Here is a 20405-nt window from a genome sequence, read left to right as displayed (position 1 = left end):
TTGCCAGCTTTGTTAAGGATTTGCAAAAATGGTTCCATTCTTGAATGAAAATTGCTGCTTAACATTTCGAGGAAGGCCCTAAACTGGTGTCAACAACATTTGGGTTGTTTCTGGAGCAAGGGCATATGGTTTGCCACTAGCCCTGACTTGTCTCCTATTGAGGATCTGTGAGCCGGCTCCAAGAGCAACTTATCAGCCAAGCACCAGCGACCTCAGAGCAAACCCTCGTTCGTAATCTGAAAAATTCTTGTAGAAAGATCTCGCGAGAATCCCTGGAAAAAATATGTACTGGAAAACCTAAACGCATTGTAAAATGCACTCGACGGCGAGGCTTCCATATTGGGAAATAAATCATAGTTTATACTTCTAAGAATGGGTGATTCATTTAATCGCTGTGATGAGTTTTAAAAACCACCATCAATTCTTGGAAATAATGTAGAGTAAGCCCGGTCAAAAAGATCGGTCTGGCTAAGTTCAAGGTCAATAACTGGCCGTTGATTACAAATAGGTTAGGGGAGTTGGGCGTTGGTTCCTTAGACGTAGCCTTAGACAAGTTGATTTTATTGTTTGAAGAAATTAGCTCTACTCCAGCAATTCCTGAATTTGTTCCGAAAGGTGGGACACATGCTAAAAGTCCGAAGTTTGGGAAGTAATTGTTCAAAAAGAGTTGCAAACTAGGAAAAAGGCTCCAGAGCAATTTAAACATAGAAGTTGTGGTTAGCCTTAAAGCAAAATTGGAATTGATTCTAGGCAAGATTAAGGCCTCCATCGAGTAAGATCGGCTGAAAAAGTAGAGTAGAGTGGTTCAGGAGATCATGTCGAATCCGAAAGCATTTTTCTCTTTTGCAAACTCTAAGAGAAAGAGGAAACACCATATGGGGCCTTTTGAGGTTGATGGTGATGCCATTGGCAATTTAAAAGTTATGGCTACTTGGAGATCAGTTCTCTATAGTATTTTTTGGTAGATCACGGCCTTTTATTTAACAGGCTCGAAAGATTGGGATCCAAGGCAAGTTTTTTTTTACTTATTTTATAGAGTTATTATTTGTAGGGTTTTTTTCGAAAAACTGCCAAAAACCTGCGTTTGGTTGTCGCAAAAATTTGAAGTAAATGGGATCTTTCAAAATATTATGAACCAAATAAATATTTGTAACGATTTATTTTCTTCACCATGCTATTGAAACCTAACGAACCAAAGCAGACTCTGAGGCTTTTAAGGTGGCCTTTGAGTCAGAACTGCAATTTTAGTCTTCCCTTCCTCCCATGGTGCTTCGGTTTATTTTACGTTTGTTCTTTGCTGACCATCGCCACAACCGGGAAAATGTGCAGTTCTACGCCTTTCCCTCATCCACTCAACCTGAGAGAAAGCGGTAATGGATCCTCAAAATGAGTCGACGAGTCCATATGGGAACCCATCCATGATAAGCTACCATCAATGCAAGGCATGCGATGAGCCAATCGATTGCTCAAAATAGATTATGAGGCTTGGCTTTCATCTTCTAAAATCGGCTCGGCACATTTCATTCACGGCCAATCAGACCATCCCGCCAGCCCCACTCAAAACCCTGGCCTTTGAACATCGAAGACCACGGCTCGAAAACCCGAAACAAAAAGGCCATAATGTGTTATCCTCAATTTCGACACGATACATGTGACTCGTATGTTTTGATTTGGCTAAATCAAAATGGAATGAGTTGAAGGTAAACGCCTGCTGAACCATAAGCAATGTGCTCGCTTTGTTCAGAATGCAGGCGTGATTTCGGAGTTCTCTCATTGGACTGGAATGAGCTATTCCCATGTTTAAGATATTCGTTCATCCGTGAACAAACCAATCACAGTTGGTCGTGTTTACGCCTAAGGCTGACGGACTGTTTGCCCTTGGTGCTACAAGAAAACAGTATTTCGCAAGAGCATCTTCATGAGAACCTCGCAATCATGCCGATCTTATCCAACAGTCTTGCCACCAAACCCTAACACTGAGTGATTGCAATGAGGTTCAGCACACATACAGACACACACGTATACACACGCATACACATATACGCACACTCTAATGCCAACTTCCATCTCACAGCGAATCAAAAGAAGCGAATAGCGTCAAATGATAGTCTCAAATCGCTAAAAGAGTGGAAATGACGAAATCTTATGTTCAGTATTCTTGGTACATAAAGGTCTCCCTGTAATCCCCGACTGGTTGTTTGTCGTTCTCTCAAGGAGCTTCCTTCCACACACTAAAGAGGCGATGTCGGTGTTTCAAAGTGCAGGGCTTAGAGCTTATGACTTCGTAGTGCTGGGTGAAGTGGTTTTGGGGCATTGAACACTCTGTTTTGTCTCACGGCTAGCCAACAAATCTGTTGCTACACGTCTAAGGAGGTTTGAATATGGAAGCACAAGCAATATATCACTCCTTGTGAAAGAGTCTCGAGCTCTCCAGGTGCATTCGGGTCAAGATCGGGACATTATTCCGTCGTCCGTTCATTCGTCTACCCACAAAGCCACCACCCATCAACCATCATCTATCCATCTATTCAAGATACCCAACAAAATTACCCGGACAGTGATACCTTTTGACTTGTTGGCGACGACGACGACGACGAGTACGTTGCCGCTTTGGGGCCCCCAAAAAGTGCTTTGGAAGGCCCAGATATGCTGCAGATGGTGTGGTGGTGGTTGGGTTTGCGCCGACTTAGAAGGCGTCCAAAGATTTTGAAGCCAGTCCGGACTGGAGTTAGATAAGTGAAGAACAATTTGTTCAGTCGCTCCAAGGGTTTTGACCAAGCAGGCCGCTATAACAAGAAACAAGTCTGGTGTGTTCAAATACACATCAAGAAGTTGTTCAGCGTGAAGTGCTTTTTCAATTGAACAATCTTGCCACCTTTGGGATCACTCTCGGGCGATCCATCCGAGTCTCCTTGCGTGCGAATGTAATAAACTCAAGCAGCTCTTTGTAAATTTACTTACCTTCCCTACGACCTATACCAGAGAAGACGAATTCCAGAAGCAAACGAAGTCTAATATTAAACGAAATTGCTGTCCATTGGACGGTTAAGGGAACAATATGAAGTCTCACCATCTAATAGTACGTGCCCTGCTCCTGTTGCTCCTTGTCGCCATTCACTGTTTTGGTCAAAGTAAGTAACGATGTTAGTTGTTCGAAAGATACAAAGGACAGATTATTGCTCATTATGCCGAGTTTTGTTATTTACAAGACGGTGCTTGGTGTAACCCAAAGAAGTTCCTCCTACATAGCCCTTTTTACAAGGGTGTTTCTAGTCCAGATTTTAATCTCCCATTTTCAAGCCCAGCACATTCGTTACTTTTAATTTAGCCCGAATGTGGGAGTTGGTCCGTCTTGGGTCATTCATTTGGCGCCTGAAAGTCTTACCTCCACGCATTCAACAACTCGAGTAAGATAGCTCTTGTGTATGAGGAGCTTCATCTCGGTTGACAGAGCTATGAAAACAGGTTCAAATGACCTCTACCGTAAAACGAACTTACTTGAGCTAAAAAAGCCGGAGTCTGATAAATAGCGTTCATTTGGAATCATTCCATCAATAAACATTCAATGGGAAAATTTTGTCATTGATGTTCTGCGATCAAATACAACTTTGAATTTGATCCCACAAGTAGTCCGCACCTACAATTCACATTTCTATCACGAACTTAGAACGATTGTGAGGCCTTCTATTTTTTGAGACTTTTACAAACTTCAATGCTTTTGCCAATTTTAGAGGATTGTTTGCTTGTCACGGAGTCATTGTGGCAGCTCTCTCGATGGGCCTGACATCTAATGATGAATGTCCCAATAGGAACCCTTATTTACAACGTCAGACAGCCCGAACGAAATGGGGAAGAGGGACGGTACATTGCTAAATAAACTACTTGTGACTTGTCATGAACGCATGTTTTTGCTGGACATTATGTGATCTGGATCACTAATTGCACATAAGATTTTGATAGAATCATCCAATTACTGCTCAAACGCAGGAGAGATGGTTGTAGTGCAGTTAGTTAACGCACGACCGAGCTATGCTCGGGTTCATGGGTTCGATCCCAGGTCTCTCCCCCACCCCCATTTCTGTAATGGATCATCGCCTCGAATGGCGCCTCTTCAACCCAGAATGGGCAAGAGACCAGTGTTGTAATATATATCAAATTTGTACCACAAAAATACCGATCCAATAAGAAATAATCTCCAAATAAAGATTTTAGAAAATAACCCAGCAAAGAGGAATCTACCCAGTCTGTCCAATATTTGTTCGAGGCTGGTTCACAAAGCGCCCTCTGAAGTGCAGAACGTGAACCATATTTCGTGTAGCGTAGGAAGCCTATATGTAGAGGCGCAATGATATGATATTCCAGCTCCGTTATCACAGTCATTAATTCTTACCACACCCTTGGCTTGGGAGACCACAGGTTCGCCCATTTAAGGCGTTAAAAGCAACAGCTTATGCTGTAATCAAATACTACAATGTACGAGTAGCTTGAGCTGGGCTTACCCGGTGTCGAATCCATTTAGCCAGTTTGGAAGGGGCAATCACTATTTTGCTGTTTTTTGTTAAAATTCGCGCAAATGCTCATCTGTTTTGTGACTTTTTGGCCAAATCCATTTCGAAATGATTGGTAACAACGAAGTTACAACTGGTATTTGTTTCATACTCAATTGAATTAGATTTTCATTTGAAGGTACTCTTAATTAATTGTTAATGGTACCTTCCAAAGTTATAAGTAATGAAATGATAAAGACTTAGTATAGTCTTAGCCTATTTTTGGCCAGGTTTGGACAAAAAACTTTTTGTGGTTGTTTTATAAAAAACGTTAAGCTGATCTTTTCGTCGTTTGTGGGGGGAGTTATATTCCTACGACTTTTCATGCATTTTCCTCATCTAATAAAATGAGCCATTACAAGGTCAAAACAGACATTGGTGCCTTCTGTCAGGCATAGAATTTCACAGCAAAAAAAGCACATCAATGAGCAACAATCGGTCCAATCAGCCACATTTTTGTACTTGTGCACCATTTCAGAACGTTGTCGGAATTGCAAAAAACCGTTGAACCTGGGACGATATTAATGACACGTTAGAAATCAAGGCAAAAGAATCTGCAAATTTTGGCAACATTGCCATTGATTGTGTAAAATGTGCCGTTTTCCTGTGTAATTTTCAATCGATCACGGAAAGTGCAGCCCAAGAGCGATAGCATGGTTCGAGTCTTTGTTCTCATAGTCATTGCAAAGATGTGCCCAACCAAGCAAGCTAGCATACGATACATACTCGTACATGCATTGACCTTTCGATGCGATCGTCACACTTGACTCGTTCACCACGTATTTTTAAGGGGCACGGTGACTTGAGCGCTTCGATTTCGGGATGCTTGATCCCTCCATTTTTCAGGGAAAAACAAAGTCAGGATTTGTCCGCAAGTTTTTTTTTCCATTTCTTACCTGCAGTGACAATTTCTGAGGTGCAAAAGTGTCATACTACTATTGAGTTAATCCCTGCAACATTTTAAAGCAAGGCACTTACCTACATTTATAAACGATGAGAGAACGAAAACGATATATTGTCAAGTGAAATTAGGCTCTAAAATATGGCTTCATAAGTTTACCACCAGATTTTACTGTCGAAGTTATTGAATGCCACCCATTCCAGTTGGAAATAAAGACAATCAGCATTCCGACCCAGCATTCTGTTTAAAATTACCGTCTGTATCTATTCAAATTTTCCTTTTAAGCTCCACCTCGAGTAGAATCAACTTGGAACAAGTATCATTGAATTGGTGCTTAGAAATAATCACATTTGTACATCATTCAATGAGGTTTTCTTCACCGTGAATGAGCAAAGCAGTCGAAAATTGTGGATTCTCATGTCGGTACTGCTTCATCCTCTTTGAGAGTGGTTGTTACTAAGCCTGTCTTCTCCACAACTTACAAGTGGCGTACTTTGATACACCCCACAAACCAAAAAAAGATAGGTAATCTTTGTGAAGATAGCTCAAAATTCAAGTCATTTGAGTTCGACTTCACTGAGGCCTTCGAGCGTCCGCGAGCGCCGCACTGCACGTATATAAGGGTATTGGGTAATAGTGTTAGGACAAGTCCTCTGATGTTCTTACTTATTGTCGGGCATTCAAAAAATTCGGGGTCCTAAATTTATGTTGATGATGAGTGAGTGATAAGTAGGGAGGGGCAAACTGAGAAAAATATTTTTTGTCACTAAAGCCCACTCTTGCCTCCGAAGTATCTATGTAAAAAGCTGAATTTGAACAATGGTGTCAATAATCAAATTCTGAGGCCTAAAAGTAGTTCATGCCATCATTGTCATGAGCAGCACATCGTGTTCGAGAAACAGAGAGTTGGTGGAGTGAACTAATTCCTTTTTTTCAAACATTCCTTCCAAGTAGAAATGACGATGGCTTTGGAGGTTACTCGACCTCAGTTACTTAACTACCATGTAACTGTGAAGCCAAAAGCTATCATATAATGACAATTTATGATCCAAAGAGGCAAGCTAAGCAAGGTGTGATGATAACTAAATAGCCACAAGAAATTCATCATAGTTGCTTTCCTTTCTTATTTCCTCCAGGCTAAATAACTTCTCTTTTTGAAGAGAAAAAAATACATTATTTCTTCAATTCCTTCAATGATTGCCAGAAATTGCTAGAGGGTGAACCATTCTTGACCTCATTCAGTACAAATTCATGTCGATTTTGTCCGAAATTGATATAAATCTTGGGAGTTAGAGTCACCTTTCAAATTGGTACTACTTTTAAAAGTTGATTTTATTTGAACTTTTCCATACATTTTTGGCCTCTTTCGCACATTTTTCAACTTTAAGCTTAATCTTTTTGCACCTTTTTGTCTCTAAAAAAGACTTTGCTGTTTTGCACATTTTGCCCCTCCCTAGCGATTAGTAACCATGTTTAGTCTTTTTTCTTGGGTAATTATTACTGTTAAATCTATAGCTTGTAGGTCTTTTCTAGCTCAAAAAAAAGTTTTTTAAAGGACAAAGGTCTCTTTGAACCGTATTTCATATTGTATACTTTAAAATCTTTCAAACAAAACTGATTGTAGATGGTCATGATTGAGTTCACGAACTTCTAGAAATATGGACTGTGAACGAGCTTCCCGTTTAATCGACCTGCTCTTGGTCAAAGCAACTCTGAGCCACTCTTCGAATTAAAATAATAAAAAAAGGATTGTAGATCTGTTCAATTAAAGGCAGGTCTTATTTTTGTCATTTATTTTGTTTGTTTGTTACGAAGTCAGATGGCAGCTCTCTCGCTCGGCCTGCCATCTGAATGATGGGTGTCCCAATGGGGGGATATTCCCGCTTCGTCATCACAACCTAACATTGATTATTACCTCACCCTCAGGAATGACCGCAGGTTCGCCATTTAAGCTGTTAAAGCAAATTATCCTGTAAAGAAGCTCAAACCAGGATTCGCTAATTGGAAAGCGGATGCTCTACCCAGCAAGCCTCATTTATTTATGAAGTGGTTGTTTTTAAAGTTATATTGTCAAAAGCTTACGTAGCTGACCAAGTGCAGGCCGAAAATTCTCATTTTATGTAGCGTTTACTACATAATTTTGCTTAGTTCCCTAAGCATAGTTTTGGGCTCAAACATGGCCAAGTTCATATATTCAACAGTTCGCTGTCCACATTTCTAGAAGTCCGTGCTGAGTTAGATCCGTCAACAAATAGCCCAACCTATCAAAGTTAAAAGCTAGCTCGAGTGGCACTTCAAATGCCTGACTTGTGGTCAAGGGACTGCACAATGGACGAATAAAAATCAAGTAATGGACAAATTAAAGTATGATAACAATCGGTAACCCAAGTTGCGAATTCTTCGGAAGAAGTAAAAAGATGAAAATTATGTTGAGTTTCAAAATATTTCAAAATGACACGAGTCCCTCCCACTCATTTGTCCCATTCGATCCACTTTAATGCATTATTACGGTTCAAGGCTCCAGAGTGAATAGTGTCGCTTTTTCGTCCTTACAAATCTTTGGCGACTTTTTAATTCATTAGGGTGACAAAAGTAAAGTCAAAGAATTAACAGATTCACAACCAGGTGGTGCAATATTCAAGAGGATGTGCCTCTGAGTTGGCATTTCGTGCTAAGACAAATTGAATATGACCATGGAAAATGTCTTTGTTTTGGCTTTCAGGATGCTTCAGGAAAACTCCGTCCTCAGGCAGTTTAGCTCGCTGCGACAGCAATGCCCGCTATCGTACTTTTGACGGTCGATGCAACAATTTGGCCAATCCAGATTGGGGTTCAGCGGGTGAGCCTTTGCGGCGCTTTCTTCCAAACGCGTACGAAGATGGCCGGGGGATTCCTCGTGGAGGTGGACATCCATCTTCACTGCCCAGTCCACGTTGGGTTTCCCAGAAGAATCATCCTGACTCAGATGTCCCAGATAGTCGCTTCACACACATGGTGATGCAGTTTGGTCAATTCCTGGACCATGATCTCACCCTCGCACCTAAAGACGGTAGGCATGGTTCAATTGACTGAGAATGATACCTTCTGAATGCAACACCAAACGTACGAGTATGTATTATATGCACTCAACGAAAATATCCTTTGGTGAGAGGTAAAGCAAGCAGCCACCGAATTTCAGGTCTACCTTGAAAATCCTGGCTATCGCAAAGAGTCATGGTAATTTTCAGATATAATAAATACGGCGAAGAATGCATAATCCATACAGTCCATCCTCAAACTACTAGTCGTTGTAAACCAAAGGCTCAGGAACAAAGATTGAAGAAGCTCTTGTAATTTGGGAAAATGTCATATTATCAAACCTGGGTGATTGTCAAAATTGTCTTGTCCCATCAACACTCGTCCTTCTACATAGGTTCTGATGGACGCATATATTACTTTGCTCATAAGCAATCGAGAATTCGAGAACATTCGTGATCTGATAATTTGTATCATATTGAATATATAACACGTAAAAGTAACAAGGTCGTGCATGATTCCAACATGAATCAATTATTGAGATGAAGGAAAAAGTCACGTTTAGATTCGAATAAAGAAAGGTGGGATCTGAACACAAAATAAGTGAACTCAAATCTCTGCGGTGACATTACTGAAGTTCGAGAAGATGATATTTTAGTTACGTCACGAAATTTTATCTTACTGCTGCCCTGCCGTTGGAATTTAAGTTCAAAGTTTGAACTGCGTTATTTATTGCTTTAGGCAAAGAGGGACGAAATACATGAACATTCGCCGCGCATCTAAATTATATCGGATCGGTATTAAGGCCCTCAGTTTTCCTTGAAAAGAGCTGTATTTTTGGATAAAGTCTCGTCTCATCTCACCTCAGTCGTCATGGACGTTAAAATGCCTAATCAACTTGGGAGGGAAATACCAAAACACATCTAGACATTTTTCTACCTCTAAAAATCATTAGGAACAAATTACTCCAAAGGATTGTAGTTCGGGTTGAAACCTAATATGCCTAAAAACATATGAACTGATATAATTCTAGGTATTTGAATTAAAACAGGACGGGGGCATTTTGCTACTAAAAGCGATGAAAACTGGAACGTTCAATCTAGCCCTCTAGTTCAACCCCTTACAACTCAGCAACGGTGAAATAGTTTTCTTTGCTAAATTGTATAACAGTTGACGCACTTGGTTAGGCTTTGAATGTACGTAAAGGCGATCTGGAATTTAGATCAGAAGCTTGTCCAATTATGGCTCAAAATCCGCTACAACATCAACGTCTCTTAACGTTTACCTTGCTTGCTATCATTAAAAGGAAGCACATGGAACAATGTAGGAGTCCGAGAGAAAGAGTTTATGGAGGTATATGTAATAAGGGAAAGTGTCTATGACGAGTATGATGGTGGGGGCATGAGTAGTGGTAAATGTAAATTGATATCGGTGACTAGACTACAACAATTTTAATGCTCAAAAGTATGAACACGAAGTTTCTGAACCTTTCCACTTTGACATTGTCAGCTTTCAGATAATCAAGCTGAGTAAAATTATAACGACCAAAAACGTGTTTAAACTAGAGGGCAAACCCCATAGATAACTACATATACAGATCGATTGAGGGCGCTGCAATCGCATGTTCTCGTCTCAGCTGTCCATTCGGAGTCGAGATCCCTGGGACAACTACGGTACAAATCTGAATCGTTGACAGTATGTCCAATTTCTGAGAAGAAGCGTCTAATACAACCCATTGCCAAGTAATGTCTCTCCTCTAGCACGCTTCATAAAACGCGTTTGAGCAAGTTGTCCGACCGCATTCTTAAAACAAAACCTTGAAGGGGATATGATGGGGCTCAAGTTTCAATTTTCATCCATGTGTTGGAAACACTGAACTGAAACGGAAGAATAAAGCCTGTAGTCAGGCAGATGTCCCTTTGGGTCGAAGTTATCTAGATTACGTAAAGGTGCAATCATATCGCCCACATTAAAGTACGTTATTGGAAGATTGAAACGAAATTCCGAATGTCTCATCATTGCGTCGCAATTTTTGTTACATTTCGTTGCACTTTCGAGATGCGTTGCTACACAAGGACAATCAATCGAATATTTGATTTGCTCGTTAAATGTCTGAATCTTCCTTTTACATGTTACGTGTGTAATGTCCAAAAGACATGTTTTAAATATTCTACCGCTCTTTTCGCGGGTATATTTTTAAGATTCAGAAGAAAACAAGAATAATTCAACTTACCTAAAGTACGATTTCACAAAATCTCGTTGTCCCATGACCCCCTGCGTCAGTTGACCTGAAAACATACTCATTCAGTACAACTCCTGTTGAGCTTGAGCATTCAAGTTCTTTTGCTTTCTATGATATAATATATCTTTAATATAACTTTCAAAATGAGTCACCAACACCTACTGGTGCAGTTTCAATAATACGCAACACTTCCACCATTATGACCGCTTTTCGGTAGGTGGGACATTGAAGAGGGAAAAGAGGATGACGTCATGACCATTTTTAGTAGATCACTAGAACTTTTGTGGCTTTATACCTCTTTGTTGAGGGATTAAATTACAGTTTAAAGTCATTCATCCTTGAAAGGAACTTTTCATCTAGCATTCATTTTCATAAACTGCCACCATTTCACACATTAACAAACATAAAAATGTTTTTAAAGTCTAAAAAAATGTTCTTGGACTCATTATTGTTACTATATCCAAGATATTGTGTTTCCTATTTTTACATATGCAGAGCATCAAGGTTGGGTTGTGTAGGAGCAACATAATGATATGGAACTAGTTCCATATCAATCGTTTCTAAGTACGCCGTGATCAAATGGTCAAAAGACATTTTTGATGGTCCACCGTTCAGTTCCGTTGTAACATATTTGTTTGATTGCCCAAGGACGCAAATGCAACCGTCATATAGACGTTGAAGGGAGCGCGATGAGGATCTCTAAAACATGCGTACACAAATCCAGGAGGCCCAATGTTAGAATGAATGGGAGTTGTTTGGGATTGGAACAAACATGTAGAGGGTGGTAGAATTTCGTGCATCTTTGTTTTCAGAAAACGTAGAAACTACCGAATACCTAGGTTGAGCGAATTCACCGGATATGTCCAAATTAATCCCATAAACCAACGCGGCGGGAGAACAACCCGGATTAACACGCCAAACATTACGAGTGGAAGCTGGCCCATTCCCCGTCCCGTAGTGTTCTTAACAACTGTCTATGCAACTGTTCCTCCAACCCGTTGGAGTGGGTGTGGTACGATTTTGTACAATGCATTATAGTGCTAGTCCCAAGTAAATCAGAAGTTTCATTTATGGTAGGAAGCAATCGGTTTAGATTGAGGGATCCCTTAGTGATATATATGATGTCAAGTCAGGTGTTCCTCAGGGCTTCATTTTGGGTCCTCTCCTTTTCATCGTCTTCATTGCTCCGCTTCAGAAGCTTGGTAGTGGTAATGTCAGTATGTCTTCCTATGTTCCTGTTGTCTGTTAGTAGAGGTCCTCGACCAAATCTACTCTTGGGTTGCTGAACTGCGAGTAACATGGCACTGAATGGAATGAAATTTCGCTCAATGACCTTTGGGTCGACGCCATTAAACACTCCACTATTAGATGATGATGTTAGGGGCATTCAGCAGGTCTCATCCATGAAGGATTTATGTATAGTCCTCCAACATAATGGAAGGTTCGATGAACATATCCAGTTGAAAGTTGGAAAAACTTTTCAAACATGTGGTTGGATATATCGCACGTTCGTTTAAGTCCAGAGATAGTATCACGATGCTAACTCTGTACAAGTCGATTGTCCAGCCATATCATTAATATACCTCGCCCATTTGGGCTCCAATTAGTTCATCAGGTTTGCAAAAGCTCGAGCAGGTCCAAAGATGTTTTACTAGAAACATTGAGGATATGAGAGAGCTCTCGTATTGGTGGAGGTTAGAAAGGTTGGGATTGTACAGTACTCAGAGAAGGTACGAAAGGCATCTAATATTGTACGTTTTCAAAAGCAATCATGAGCTTTGTCCCAACCCAGGATTTAGAAGGCACCTTCAAGCCCTCAAGAATCCAGGCTAGTTAAAACAATGAAGCCCACTTCTCTTTTTTCTCGGGCTCCTTCATTGTTCAATTTGCTGCCTTCAAATATTCGTAAGGTCTTATGTAGGCGTTGATCCAGTAGCAGGATTGAAGTCAGACTTGGACAAGTTTTTGACTAAAATTCCCGATCAACCTTATATTCAAGGGTTGGCCAGATCAGCCAACTCTAATTCGTTAGTCGATCAAGTAATATGTATAAATAAAAGTCAAGTGACTAAAATTCTTATCTTGACGTTCTGGGATACCAATCCCAGGGGCGGTAAGGAAGTCCGCAAAAAAATGAAGAATCATTTTTGTTACATTGTGTGATGCTATATAAACTTAAAATAAAATAATGGGTAACTTAAACATATTTAATATGCATGTTTTGGATACAATATTTAAAAAGATGATTCATATACCTAGTCGTGCAATTCATAGCAATTTCATGAAAACCAATGCCATTTTAGGACACGCTGATGATCAAATATGCACTAAGCTTTTCGTCACGCTTCAAATTGGAAAGCCTAACCGCTAAAGAGAATACCGCAATTTATTGAGGATACGCCAATGCAATACTTTAAGAAGGAATTCTGAATTTCTTTTTCAAAATATGTTTTTCTCATGTGTTTTTTAATGACTTAATATCCCATTTTTAACTAATATAACATCTCTTAAGGGAAAGAAAATAGCTCATATGAAAATGTGAGGTCGTAAAAGAGCATAATGTTAATCAGTTATCGTCAAGGTACCATTTTTAGCCCAGTTTTGACAAAAGCTGGAACATTCAACTTGCAATAGCTAAGTAGCCGTTATATATATGTCCATGAAGTTTCTACTGATGTTGCAACTAACATATTTGATGATGGCGATGTCATGCACTCTTGGTCTGATTTTCCATTAAGTATGTTTTAAGTGCCATTCAATGCGTTTTTGATCGTCAAATGGCTTTTTGCAAAACCGAAATTGAACTTCTTGATTTACTGATATAAAAAACCGTCTTTAAGAGTCTTGAGGGCATGTTTGAAAGTTATTTAACAACATTCTAAACACCGTGCATGGTAATCATGCAAAAATAGTGTATGTCTCAAAAAGGTATGTAAATCTCCTTGGATGTATAGATCAAAGTTAAATTTTATTGGTCTAATAAATCAAATGTTGGTCAAAATCTTTATTCGCACTTAAAACCATATGAATAATAGCCACATGAAAGCCATTTTTTCCCGCCATTTTACACTCATTTGTAATGTATCCAATTTCATCTCTTATCTACTTTTACCTTTTATTGTTCATCCTTTTCACCATTTTGGAAGTTCAACCTCAAAACTCACATTTTATCATGCAGGCTTAATCATTGACCACTGGATGCACCCAAATACATAAACATACATACATATTTCGTCCTTAGTGGGTAACAATCCTCCAGCCAAGATGTGATGCCCAAGAAAAATTAACTCAGACACGCCGAATAAGCATCATTTTGATGGCTGAACAATTAATCCAAAAGCTTGGAGAGCCTGCAAACTTGTCTTAAATGATCCTCAATGTTCAGGTGCGGAAGGGTTGGCCACCGGAGAATATCATTCAAGTACACAAATTATGAAAACAAGACGCACACGTTCACTAAACGTTGGAGAGTCAGTGGACATTAGCAAAAATTCATAAAGGCCAAGTGGTCTTTGGCATGTCTTCCTTGGCCATTGAAATTTAATGGCAGCCTCTAGCCAAATCAATTTTGGAAAAACCAACCACAACAAGTACAATATGGACCAATTCTTGCAAATAAATTCATTCCTCAATTTGAATAACTTTCGACGTATTTTCACGAAAAAGGCAGGAAGAAATAAGGGAGTGAAAATAGTAAAAACAACGTGGCATTACGCTATCCAGGAATCAACTAAGTAGGGCTACCGTCTTCATGGAAACGATGGGAAGTATATTATGCTTACAAAAACATTCAATGGCGTTTCTGTATTCTTTCTTAAACAGTGCACTAAGTTAGAAGAGTTCGGTAATTGACTTAACACTTGCCTCGATGCGTTTCAGTTCTTCTGATTGTTTACTAAGCCAAACCTCGAGCGTTTTCAGGGTCGTGCTAGAGGTTATTTTTTTTTGGAAGGTGAGCCACAAGCAATTGCTCTTCAAAGCTACTGCAATCTTGGCCATTCCCACCAGAAACTAACTTCGAATCGTCAGCATAAGAAGAGATAATGACAGGAATAATGTCACTAAAGGATCCCTCGACCTTGACCACTTGCTTTCCATCATGAATGAAACTTCTTGAACAATTGCGAAAAAATTCTAATGGTCGCAATATTCGAACTCAGAAAAATCGACCTATATTTACTGGGGAGCGACTTATCTCCCCCTTTGAAAATTGGAACAACATGAGCTAGCTTCTTTTATTATTTTAACTTGTTTTGATCCAAGATGCAACGCATCAAGTACGAGAAAACAGGAGCAAGAACCAGTGAGCATCTCATGAGAAACTGACATGTCGCACCATCAACGCCAAGAGAGCTCGAGGGTCTCAGGTCCTTGATGGCCTCTAAAGCATCTTGATCTGTGATATGATCATTTAGTAACTTAATTTGACTAGCCTCGCCAGTCTCAATGGGCTCATCTTTAGAGTAATGAACTGTTGCTTCTGAACTTAGTGAAGTCGAAAACACAATAAAACAGGATTCGAACCCATGCCCTCTGGGGCTTTCACTGCTGCCTCAGTATGATGCATTAGAACACTCGGATACCATTGCTCATTAATTTGTGTTATTGCAATTATGACAAAATTGGATAAACAGACAAAACAATTAAAAAAGTCTTTAAGACAAAAATTCAAGATGTACCCTAAAATATGGATCAAAACATGAATAGACGAAAAACGTGATTACATTTAAACGTATGAAAGATAGTCAATAAGACTATGATCATAGATATAAGCAGAAACAAGCTAAAGAGCAAAAGTGTCTTACTTTAGGCAGACACACGACCATTTACACGATCGGCTGCTCTGGTAAGTTCAGGAGCAACAGAGTGTGCGACTGCCTGCTCTCAACAAGGGACGGGACTGAACTCGTCGTGATGGTCATGTTCTTGATAAAGGCCGTTTCAGAAAACAACAACCAGACCTTAGAACCAGACCCATAATCATGGCGCCGAATTTCAAATTCCATCCTGTTTTTCTCATTTCAGAACAAACCGATTGCTGCAAAAGTGAAGTCCGGGAAGCCGATTGTTTTACCATTGCCATACCAAGTCCAGACCGCTTTTTTTCGTGGGTGAACAACTCTGCCACCTGCTTGAATTTGATTCGGTCCACTCCAGTTTGTGGGTCCCGTATACGGGAGCAGTATAATGAGCTGACCGCCTACATCGACGCCAGCAACATCTACGGATCCGATGAAAAGCACGCCAAGGTTCTGCGCACTTTCAAAGATGGAAGGCTCCATCGCAATAGTAATACGGATCAGCTCCCCACCCGAGATCAATTGGGATTGAATGCGAATTCACGACTTTTGAGACCGGAAAAGCCTGGAGATTTTATGGCGGGTGATATGCGAGTCAATGAGCATCCATTTCTCGCCACACTGCACGTGGTGTTTCTTCGAGAGCACAACCGCATAGCCAAACTACTACGCGAGTATTTGCCTTCAGAATACCAGACCGTGAGTGACCTAATTAAAACTCTTTATTGCGAGAAGCAAGTCTCATTGGATATACATTTCTTTTAAACAAGCTTTCATGATACATGAAGATGATACAGTTTTTTATCGTTGTCATTTTTTGGAGATTGGGGGCCCGTTCTCAGCTCAAGGGTCGCCGTTCGAGGCGAATATCCACTAGATACGTTGGGTTTGGGTGGGGGGAGACCTGGGATCGAACCCATGAACCCGAGTTCAATTCGGTCACGCGTTAGTCAACTGCGCTACAACCATCTCCCACTTACTCCACTTGTCCCAATTACATTCGGACCATAGTATTCAGTAAAGATGCCTCCAGGCGGTGGTACATTCCGGGAAACATTTGCCGCACGATCTAACTACCTGGGCCTCTCCAGGCTCGGGTGACGACGTATTTCATGGCTTCAAGAGTAACGCATCTCTCTCTTCCTTTTGGTTGTGGAGGAAATTCGCGACCATTTTCGGGGCGAAATCTATTAAGGCTAAATCTTAGGAACTTGGGGACTTGATTATGTTTTGTACGACACATGCTTAGTTGGCCACCCTGCCATCACCAGCCAATAAAAAGATTTGGTGTGTAGGTAGGTGTTCTTGGTTCGTGTACTGCTATGCTTTTTGGTAACAAATTTTTGTCTGGTGTGCCTTTACAGAGATTGGTGTGCCAATATATAGTCCGGTGGGCCAAAATCTGTTTCTTTCTGTGTACTCTATTTTGTTTCTGTACCTTTTTCACTATGCATGTGCCAATTTATTTGTCAGTGCGCTAATGAAAACTTTAGGTGTGCCTTTTTGTGTTTAGGGTGAGCCCGGTTTTATGCGATCCTTTTACAACCACCTTACGAGCCATTTTATTCACTTCAAAGTTTGAAATTTATCACCTCTCTAGGATGAAATACTTTACCAAGAGACCCGAAAATTGATTGGAGCCGAGATGCAAAACATTGTGTATGGAGAATTCCTTCCAACCGTTCTTGGAGTGGATTTCATGAGGAGATATGATTTGATTGTCAAAGAAGAAACCGAATATGATGCTAATGTCGATGCAACAATTTTTAATTCCTTTGCATCTGCGGCTTTTCGATTTGGCCACTCCATGATAAATGGTATGTTTAAATTAGTCTCGCAAAGACAAAGCTCGACTAAGTCCGAAGATGTGTATTGGTTGTGGCGATTGCGAGAGGTTTTCGATGGACAATCTATTCGAGGAGCTCGGTTACCGTTGGAAAATATGTTGGAGGGCCTTATCACCCAAGAGCCGCAGACCTGTGATGCTTTTTTCACCACGGAAATTACTGACCATTTATTCCAAAAGAACAAGTTAGTGTACTCAGTTGTATAACAAAAATCGATTGGGTTTGCATTGGAGGACTCGCTTAGTCAACTATATTTTTCTTTCAGTTTAAGAGAGAACTTTGGTCTGGATTTGTTAGCCCTGAACATCCAAAGAGCTCGTGAACACGGAGTTCCTTCTTACAGTAGCTATCGTCGGAAATGTGGGCTGAGACCCTTGAAGAATTGGAATGAGAGACCTACAGAATTAGACGAGGATTACTGGAAAAGCCTTCAAGACGTGTACAACTCGGTGGAAGACATCGATCTGTACGTGGGTGCCATCGCGGAAAAGAATGTTCAAGGAGGAGTTGTGGGTCCAACGTTTGCTTGCCTCATTGGGGAACAGTTCTCACGGTTGAAAAGGGGAGATCGTTTCTTTTACACCCATTCCCGCTCAAGTGGAGGACAAGGTTTAGGACCAGTAACCAAAAAAGCCATTCTCCAACGAACATTGGGTGATATTATGTGTGACGTGTCTCAGTTAGGCAAAGCCCAGAAGTGGGTCACCTTGCAGCCGAATTCCGACTACAACAACGTGGAATCTTGCAACACCAAGTTTCGCATCAACATGCGGGAAGTCGCTCAGGAAATTGCCCAAGAACTGAAGTCTGTCACTATTGGGAATCGCGAGGTGCGCACTTTAGTCAGGGGCAATCCACCCTCGAATCAATTCCTTCACAGGGGCCGTCCCATTCAATTCCAAGAAGTCGACGCAGTGACCCGTCCCTTGTCACAAGAGTTTCCTGCCAGGGCAAAGACAGTTCTCCCCACGCATCCTAGGGTTCCCACTAACCTTAGGCTGCCTTCGAAAACAATTGTGACCGAACCAAGGTCTGAAGGGAGTCCAACTCGCTCTACGCAGGTTTTGATCAACAGGTTGTCCAACAATTCCAGGGTTGGAGTGTCCACAACAGCTTGTATTTTCCAGCTATGTTCGTAATGGTGTTAACCTCAAATCAAGTCTCCCAAAATCAAAAGACAATCTGAACCAACCTCGTGGCATTATATTTCCATGATATTCCAAGTGCTCTGGCGAAATTTCTTCATTATCATGTGCCTCTGCGTTTGCTTCTTGTTGCAAGATTCGTCTTCTCTTAATCAAACCATAACCTTCATGTCTTTCTTTCAACGAATTATATCGGAACGAAAACTGCCTTATGTTAAGCAATAAAATCAAATCTTATGCAAAAATGCTCCGTCCTTTTGATGCTCATGGCATTGACAACGACCAACCAAAAAGGTTAATGTGCGAATTTATATTACTGATCCCCGTATCAGATGGTTTGAATATAGTTTATTGCAATTCATTTGTCTTTAAGTTTCATGATTCTCAATTAATGTGCTTTCAGACTTGTTCAATCACATTTACAATTACGTTTCAATTTGAACTCAATGACTTTTCAATCTAGTTCCTCTGCTCTCACACAAATTGCAAGCCATTTGAGACTGTTTAATAACCTCTTTCAAAAATTCCTTTTTTATAATTTGTCCTTTGTATTTTGATAGATAGATTCATAGAGAGATCTTTTTCAGAAATTCTTTGACGATGATGATTAGATATTGTCAGTAACTTTTTTAGGTATTTGAATCTTAACATACCACCTTTTTCAAGAGCACGCAATTCCCCAGGCTCTGGATGAGCAGGAGCTCATCAGTAATTGGGCAAGATAAAGAAGTCAATAAGGTTACAGAGAGGTCGCAATAGAATTGTTTTTAATTGACATACTGTCATTATAGAGGATTAGTGTTACTTCTCCAAATTCATCCTCAGAGTACAAATATATTCAAGTACAAAAACATTCATGGCAGTTACCTTACTGCTTCCAGGAGTGTTATCTCCAGGACCTCAAGATGGAGGGAGAACTTGAACTTAAAATCCAACTCACCTATAAATATAAGGGACCAAAACTCCAGTCAAATCAGGCATACATTTTCACATTCTATTTCGTTCTTGTCTTAATTATTGTAATAACAAGTCATCAATGTTATGAATGATCACAAAGCCGAAAATGATTGAAAAATAGTTTTTGACGGAAAAAAATGTTTTGCTTTTTCTGTTGAAGAACCAATAAACCATGTCAATTCTAACTTTCACTTCATTCCGTTGATATTCTGTGCTGAAGAAGGTTCGTTCTATGCTAGGGAGGTGTTTTTCGGTGCCAAAAATAATGTTGGGGACCTTAAGCCCTCTAGCTTAGTGGATTGTATCTTTGGAGTTTTAGTTACTAAATGAACTTTATTCTTCCTGATTCGTACACAAAAACTCTCAAAAAAGCAAGCTCCAAAGTAAAAAAGCTTAGAACCAGCAGCCTTCAAACAAGACGGAGTAATATTAGGTACTCAATCATTTTAGTGTTGTTTTTTTTATTTAAAAATTATGTCATGTTTTCAGAAACACCCATCATTTTCTATCAAGAAACGTGCAGATTTCTTGCACTCTCTGTTTAGAATGTGACCAAATTGTGTGCGAAAATGGTTCATAATTGTATTCCACGTGAAGGTCCATGGTCACTTTTCGAAACGTTATCGGTGGGTGAACGGTTTCTCAAAGACTGGAAAGTTTATCTACTATATAACTTATTAATAGTGCACAACAAAGCATTGTAGTGTTTGATAGAGGTCACTTTTTTACTGAACGATACATCTAACTTAATGAGATGACTTGTTGACCCGATTGCACAAAAAATAACTACTATTCAACCTTCACGCATTAGTGGAATATGTTGTTGCCTTTGATTTGAGATTTGAAGAAAAGAAAGGATTTGTCTTGTTTGTTGTTCCAAGGCTCAGTTGCTAATCAAACCTTTGTCAAACTGTGAACGACTCATTAATGAGTTGACGGTTAAGGTACACCT

General features: G+C 40.1%; 1 protein-coding gene across 1 annotated transcript; it reads left to right on the top strand.

The window, feature by feature from the left end:
• The first annotated feature begins 1687 nt into the window (after window positions 1-1687).
• Window positions 1688-18741, top strand: LOC131881259 (chorion peroxidase-like). The gene is made up of 5 exons (XM_059228079.1): window positions 1688-3131; window positions 8171-8497; window positions 15731-16203; window positions 17105-17535; window positions 17617-18741. Exons 1-5 carry the CDS (start codon window positions 3059-3061, stop codon window positions 18488-18490), a joined length of 2178 nt encoding a protein of 725 aa, XP_059084062.1. The 5' UTR covers window positions 1688-3058; the 3' UTR covers window positions 18491-18741.
• The last annotated feature ends 1664 nt before the right edge of the window (window positions 18742-20405 follow it).

This window comes from Tigriopus californicus, chromosome 1 (assembly GCF_007210705.1).
Source record: "Tigriopus californicus strain San Diego chromosome 1, Tcal_SD_v2.1, whole genome shotgun sequence".
NCBI classification, from domain to species: domain Eukaryota; kingdom Metazoa; phylum Arthropoda; class Copepoda; order Harpacticoida; family Harpacticidae; genus Tigriopus; species Tigriopus californicus.
This window is presented reverse-complemented; position numbering and strand designations above follow the sequence as displayed.